The sequence below is a fragment of the Olea europaea genome, chromosome 5 (genome assembly GCF_002742605.1).
Source record: "Olea europaea var. sylvestris chromosome 5, O_europaea_v1, whole genome shotgun sequence".
In the NCBI taxonomy this organism is placed as follows: domain Eukaryota; kingdom Viridiplantae; phylum Streptophyta; class Magnoliopsida; order Lamiales; family Oleaceae; genus Olea; species Olea europaea.
In genome coordinates, this window is record NC_036241.1 from 9,889,829 (window position 1) to 9,897,355 (window position 7,527).

Genomic DNA, 7,527 nt, shown 5'->3' on the forward strand with positions numbered 1-7,527 from the left:
TCTAAGGTAAGCTTTAAATTGGACAAATTTGTTTCACAAAAACCCACAATTTTGTCTACTAGGTTAGAGATCAAGTACTATGAATCTGATATATTCTCGAAACCAACAGATCAAGATCAAGATCAAGATCAAGACCAAGATCAAGACAGTACGAACTGCACAAAGGGGAATGGGAATGGCAGTGTATACCAACAAAATGTGTGCTGAATGTAGTGGTAACTGGGCAGCTCGGCCCCCCTCGAACAGGCAATGAAAGGAAGATAACTATAAACTCCTTAACCATATACATGGAGAGGTCTTCCAATATTATATGATGCACATAAAATAGAAAACAACTGAATTTCAATATATGGAACAAAAGAGAATCAGCCTCACAATCGATATCCTTCTACTATTTTTTGTTTTTCTATAGAATAACATGAAATCAATTTAAATTATGCACCATACACAGAGTGTACCTTAGCTAACCCTATTCCTGCAGATGACACCATTGTTCCTCGGGAAGATGATGATGACTTAATCCTGCTAGTCAGTTAATCAGAGGATGACGTGCTCGTGGAATCAGATGTACAAGAATTATCGATCTTTGAACATTGAACTAGGATAGATCTCTTAAATTCTGCAAAAATTAATAAAGACTCAGGAAATTTACAGCTGCAGTTCTCAAACTTCCACAAATAAATTACACGAGTCACGAATCAATTTTTTAGGCCTTTTAAATCTAAAAGTTTCTAGTGGTGCATGTTTGTCCTTTTTAGATGGAAATATCAATTTTTCAGTTAACCTGTCGCCTAGCACGTGTTGCCTTGTCTCAGGGTCTCCGTCAAACCACCACATTTCCCTCAAAAATAATTTTAAACAGAGAAATAGAGTGTTGATGTCTAGGTATTCAAATCTTTTATTCCTCCTTTCAACTCCTTTTGAAGATCATGGAGCGGATTGGAACAAAATAAATCTCAAATAAGTCATTACATGCAAAGCATGTCACTTTTCTGAAGGAAAAATTGAAGATTTCCATCCAGTGTACCAATGTGCACCGAAACAGAATTTGGAAACCCAATGGCTAGAAAAAATTGATTGGACTCATGTGACGACGATAACTACAAACTTCACTAAGAATATTCTTCTTTGGTTCTCACAAACATGGACACGAGACTTACCTCTTAGATCCATAAGGAAGCTCATTCCTCACTATTTTGGCCAGAAAAATCCCCTTCTTCGTGTAGAATGATTCTCTGCCAAGGATATACTCCCCTTGGACCCAAAAGAGAAGTGCCGTTTCAAGAAAGGCATTCCTAAAGAGCTCTTCATGCTGGAACTTGAGCTCAACTTGGGACCCCTTCCTTCCAGCCTAATGTTTTTCTGATTATCAAACATCACGAAATCACCACTAAGATCACTACTGACAACGCGATTCCTGGATTGCTTTCGGACTTTCAAATCCATTTCAGATCTCAATGCCTTTGCGGACATCTTCAAAGCCCTCTTCTCCCCAAAAGTACAGACTGGACAAGCTGGGTCATATTTGTCGGCTTCCGATGTCATATTCTCCAGGCACTCAGCATGATACACATGCCCACAAACTAAAACTGCAACAGCAGCGAGTTCTTGGCTCCGCCATGAAGATCTCTGAGTTAAAGGCTTCGCACAAACACCACAAGTTTGGAGATCAAAAGAAAGAGATGCTGAATTTCTTCCATTAGACCTTGTTATTTTGTCACGATACGAACCCGATAATTCACTATCAAATGACCTCCTCTCTCTTCGAGTAGCCATGAGCTCAGAGAAGGCAGGAATTGACCAACTATCAGAAGACTCCCTGTTGGATCCCCTTGTCGAATCATCACACAATTCAGGGAGCACAAAGGATGACTCCTCTTCGGATATTGATAATGTCGGTGACTTATATACTGGAATCCGACTATCTGATACTTGCCGTAATAGCTGGTGTCCAGGAGAACGGTGATGGCACCTTGAAGGACTTGAGTTTGGATGAAGCAGGTGACCGTGGGATGATAAAGGAGATGAAACCGAAGGTGCTGAAGGAGACAGCTTTACAGGAGATGGATATGAAACCACTGGGAATTCTGCGGACTCCTTCACCTGAACATTGAGCAAGGCGGAAAACACGAAGTTTGATCAACCTATAAACTATCCACATGTAAAAACATCCCAAGCACATTATAATAATTTCAATCATCATCATCAGTTCCCTCGCATACCTCTGTCAAATTCTGTGCAGTAGATGAATCTGCAAATACGATTTAAGAGAAGTCAAATAATGAATTAAAAAAATAGCATTTTTACTTTCTTATTGTGTCAAATATTAAACAACAAGCATTATGTCACTCGTGATGCAAATTAATTCCTTGAAGATTAAGTCCCTGTTGGACTCCATTTCAATCTTAATACATTTTTCTCTTTCTTCTTTTCAACCACACATCGTTCAATAAAATAATATTACACGTAAACTCAAAACTTTTTTTCTTTTTTAACAACATATTCTCCAAAAAATTACTATTCCAAAATACATTTTTCCCAAAACCTCATTAAAATGGAACCCAAACAAGGGCTAAATAAAACGCAGGTAAAAATGGAATTTATTAACTAATGGAGCACCAATACGCATGGCACTATGTCTACAGGTCATTGATAAATGTTAGACAACTTTTTGGTCCCTTTTCCCAACCAGGAGGTGCAGTAACTCCAATAGCCGACATAGATTTAGTGATTGAAGCACAGCACAGTTCCTTACCACTACCCTCTGAAAAATGTTAATCAAAATTCAGCAGCAAAGAAGGCAATAACTACCAGAGCCTAATACTTATATATACAGGGGAATCGCCTAAAAACCAAAATATCTGCAGCAACCGATAGAACTGTGGTTTCAGCATATACTCTGGATTGATCCTAGAATAATAAACCAGAAGATGGTAAAAAGACGGCCTTTCAAAGTAGGAAGAATGAGCAGTAACACTCTTTGGTCTTGATAAATACAGACTGGTAGGCATACTCATGTATAGTGACCAAGTAATAGAACAAATTCTCATCACTGCAACAAGTTCCAGATACCATCAAACACAGGTCCATAATTACATGAAGTGCATCTATATCTTTTTCCTAAAGTATGGTACTTTTCTAGGTTTCCGATAATATCATAATTATTTTGCAACCTTTACAAGTAGATGAAATCTTGATGAAGTGAAAAGTCAGTCGTCCCTCATAAACCACAACACAAAAGTGTGATAGTTGCAGCATTAGCTGTCATATGAAACTCAAAAGCTTGCTAATTGACAGCCCAATTCCTCAAATCAGTTGTCAGAAACTTTACTCTAACATAATTACTACACCTTCACAAACATACACTATGAAGATTACACAAACAGGCAAATGACCTTTCGGCTTTCACAGAGGAAACAGAATAAATAAACATTCCTAATATTAACAAAGAAACATATAATATTGGGCTGTAAAATTAATGAGGGTGCACACCAACTTCTTTACTAAAATTTTGTGATTATTCATGCCATTAATCTGTCTTTTAATGTCCCCATATTTCTTCACCGATCATTAGCCTCAACCTCATATCTCTGCGAGTCCCAGGGAATGCCTTCATTTTCCCAGAGGAAACAACAAGTCATACGAATCATTTATAAACACAGATTTTTGTATGTCTACTCATATATTTCATCTTACTGTCATAACATCTTCATTATACCTAGGCCCATTAGGAGCAAATGTTATATAGTTAAACCACAGAAGTAAAGAATCCATTCATGTTCCACATATTCTCAGGATGCTTATCTTCTTAATATGAAAATCTTTCCCTTCAAAACTTTTCTTCTACCTGCCTCAACAGTGCTGAATTTAGCATTCACTCACTATTCACCATTTTCTGACAAAGGCTAGGAAGCCTGACAGCCTTCACATTTAACACAAGAAAAGTAATTTTATTTCTTTTTCAGCCAGATTGAAAGATGGATATACTATGTACCGGTCACATTACAAAGGAAATGCATTGACACTTAGCCTATGTTTGGCCTCCATTTTTTCCAAAAACTTATTTTTTTAGAACTCATTTTCTATCACACATTCTCCCATAAAATAATTTTACATGTAAACCTAATACTTTTCCTTATTTTTCTAAGGACACATTCTCTAAAAATCACTATTCCAAACTACATTGTCTCCCTAGTACTTATCTTCCACCAGCATCAACAGTGCTGAATTTAGCATTCCCTCACTATACACCATTTTCTGACAAAGGCTAGGAAGCCTGACAGCCTTCACATTTAACAAAAGAAAAGTAATTTTCTTTCTTTTTCAGCCAGATTGAAAGATGGATATACTATGTACTGGTCACATTACAAATCGAAATGCATTGACACTTAGCCTATGTTTGGCCTCCATTTTCCCAAAAACTTTTTTTTTTAGAACTTATTTTCCACCACACATTCTCCCATAAAATAATTTTACATGTAAACCCAAAACTTTTCCTTATTTTTTAAGGACTCATTCTCCTAAAATCACTAATCCAAAATACATTGTCTCCCAAAAACGAGGCTCAAACAACTGAACAAGGTGTTAAGTTTCGCTGAAACTTAGTTCGCCTGGGAGCACCGGCATGAATAATAATGTAATCACATTTTAATCACGATGAGTGTGTATTCATAATCATGTAAGATGAAGTGTATCTACGCTAAATGAACTCGAAAAAAGGAAGTTTTTATTATTTCCACATATATCATCACTGGGAAGAGGAAAGTAGACTCGAAAAAGAAACTTATTATGATTTCCGTACATCAATTGTGTAGAGAAAGAACTTACGACTCAAAACTTTTTTTTTTCCTTTTTTTTTTTTTTTTTTTTTTCCCTTGAGTGAAAAGTTCATTCGTATTATACACAAGCTGTGAAGTGGGAAAAAAAATGTCATTAGGACCAATAACCATGACAAATAAACCCAGATAAGAGTTGGATGAATAACTGAGAAGCATAAACAAAATAGCCAGCATATTGTGCTTTTGCCATTAGAGATGGGTGTTGTTGGCAATAGCACTTGTGAAATTGGCAATGCATTTTAACAAATTTTCTTCATTATTATTATTTGATTTACAAAGAATTGACAACTGATTTTTAGAATTTACCAGATGATGGAAGCCTTAAAATCCCAGCATTTCTATCAGTAATTGGGGACTTCTGCCATGGAAGTGACCGGAAACTATCCAATGAGCTACCATCTTCAGAACCGAAGGCAGTTCCTATTGTTGTCCCAGATTTGGCATCCAAACGATTATTGCCAGCACCTTCATCAAGCAACCAATTTACAGATGTCTCTTCCCCAGCTACTCGTCCACGATTATCCCATCGACAGCTCCATGATGGTGAATACCTGACATTCCTTTGCAAAACTTCACTTGACGATCTGTTTGTTATAGTTCTATCCCTTGCAGCAACACAACAAGCAGAGCCCATTCTTTCTCAGCCGCTGGAAAAAGAACTAACAACTCTTATGGATAACCAACTTTCATGTCACTGACAGCAGGAAAAAGAGCAAGATAATCCAAGCATAAGTTTATCACTGGAAAACAAGTAAAAGTCCACAATTACACATCAAGCTCAAACAAGGACAACAACCAAACTATGCAAAAAGCAGATTCACATATAAAAGCATTAAAAGTTTGTGAAAGCAGTTGCTTTGAGGTTTTTTTGGAGTTGGACAATTAGATAATATATCAGTCCAAACAAGTAACAAAATATAAATCCTTAAAAGTTAAAACAGTGATTACTAACTCTCGATTTGCTATAACATCAATAAACAACAACCATCGATGACAAACACAATCACCACAAAAAGACAGAAGTCGTAAAGTAAAAGAAAGATACTTCACTAATCCTAGTTTCTAACAAAATTATAGCCTGCATACTTTGTGTTAAATGCACGATTATTTCCATAATTAAATCTCAAACCAAAACTAAATTTGGAATTCTCTTTTTTAAAATGTATTTTCCAGTCATCAAGCATCAAGTAAAGAACAGTTACAAAACACTTTACATGTAAAAAAATAAATAATCCCCACCTTTGCCAATTATCCCCCGATTCCAGTTACTTTAAAATTTAGGGCTTCCCAGAGCTCTTCTTGAACTCAAAACTATAATCCGATAAAACAGTGCGCCTATCTTCAAAACAACCAATATATGCATCAATCATCAAAAAATAGAACAAAATAAGAAGACGAATTATAGTATGGAAACAAATTAAACAAAAATTTACACCATTAAATCTTACACCGAGGAGAAAAAAGCAGAGAACCCAAAAGTCGAATTTCAAGTGCTACTTTAGTAGGGAGTGATACTGAGTCGCACCAAAGAAACCCTAAAATTAAGAATAGAACATTACAGAGGTCCATAGAGATCCGAAACTTGTGCCGAATTAAAAATTCTAGTCAAATGAAACATATTGAACACTTCACAATTTATTTTTAACCTATTGTAATTCACATAAATTTCCATTCTTATTTCACAATTTATTTTTAACCAATTGTAATTCACATAAATTTCCATTCTTATCTTCCCAAATAGCATATATCACCTTTTCACACAAACCCAATATTAATACATATATTGTAAACTCAAATCATGTGACTATGTGCGTTGCTATAACAATATACAAATATACCCTCTCCGTATAAATACAAACGAAACTAGCGCAACGTAACCGTACATTTACAGCAGAGAGACAAAAATCGTAGGCGATGCGAGGAAGTGTGTACATATACAAACACATACGTATAGAGAGAGAGGAAATGATTATCATAGACGGCAACAAGACGTAGTACTTTGACGACTTTAAATGTCCACTTGAATAAAAAGGCATTGAAGTGAATAACGTTATTTCTCTATTTCTAAAACCCTTAAAAACGAACCTTAACCCTAAGCAAAACTAGAACTTCTTAAAAGTTTGTTTTCTATAAGGTGATATTGTAATAAATATTAGTTTGTTCTTATCTCTTTCTATGTGTATGTTGATTTGTTTTAATTCATCTTGCACAATTATATTAAATATATGACAAATGCAATGAACATGAAAAGGAAAACCATCAAAATTGGGATTAAGAATCCGACATAATTGATCAACTACCAATTTATTAATAGATGCATTGTCAAAAGTAAAACTACGAATTTTAGTCTCACAACGATATTTTTTAATAATGATCATTATAACATCAAATATATTATTAGCATTATATTAAGCACCGATGACAAAGCATAACATTTAATTGATGTGCCTTGTTACCAGTGTTTAGAAGATTATTCATATATCTACAATATATTAAAAGTATGGATTGAGGAGAAACTTTTGAATACCAATTTTACCTTTACTTATTTAGCTATATGTCAGTTCTACTCTTATATATTTAATATAGTACCATTTAATATAATTTAATTAATATCCATTTAAGTTTAATGCTATTAATTAAATTAAAAAATATTTTTTTAATTTCTATAAATGATTATTTAAGGCCATCA

General features: G+C 34.9%; 1 protein-coding gene across 19 annotated transcripts; it reads right to left on the reverse strand.

Annotated features, from left to right (window-relative positions):
• Positions 1 to 245: 245 nt before the first annotated feature.
• On the reverse strand, positions 246 to 6,833 carry LOC111394578. 19 transcript variants are annotated; one of them, XM_023020457.1, is made up of 8 exons: positions 6,722 to 6,833; positions 6,287 to 6,373; positions 6,078 to 6,173; positions 5,145 to 5,578; positions 2,223 to 2,251; positions 1,161 to 2,103; positions 901 to 907; positions 246 to 525 (listed from the first exon to the last, which is right to left on the reverse strand). In XM_023020457.1, exons 4-6 carry the CDS (start codon positions 5,470 to 5,472, stop codon positions 1,192 to 1,194), a joined length of 1,269 nt encoding a protein of 422 aa, XP_022876225.1. In that variant the 5' UTR covers positions 5,473 to 5,578; positions 6,078 to 6,173; positions 6,287 to 6,373; positions 6,722 to 6,833; the 3' UTR covers positions 246 to 525; positions 901 to 907; positions 1,161 to 1,191. The 19 variants fall into 19 exon arrangements, with proteins under 19 accessions (XP_022876225.1, XP_022876231.1, XP_022876227.1 ...); XM_023020463.1 differs by lacking the exon at positions 901 to 907 and having other exon boundaries at positions 246 to 619; positions 5,145 to 5,485; XM_023020459.1 differs by lacking the exon at positions 901 to 907 and having other exon boundaries at positions 246 to 619; positions 5,145 to 5,532.
• Between the last annotated feature and the right edge of the window lie 694 nt (positions 6,834 to 7,527).

Coding starts and splice junctions, on each gene's coding strand:
- LOC111394578 (XM_023020462.1), bottom strand. CDS start 5,472: ATGGGCTCTGCTTGTTGTGTTGCTGCAAGGGATAGAACTATAACAAAC. Junction 2,252..5,144: donor TTTAAGGCTTCCATCATCTG/GTAAATTCTAAA, acceptor TCGTATTTGCAG/ATTCATCTACTGCACAGAAT. Junction 2,104..2,222: donor CTGCACAGAATTTGACAGAG/GTATGCGAGGGA, acceptor CTCAATGTTCAG/GTGAAGGAGTCCGCAGAATT.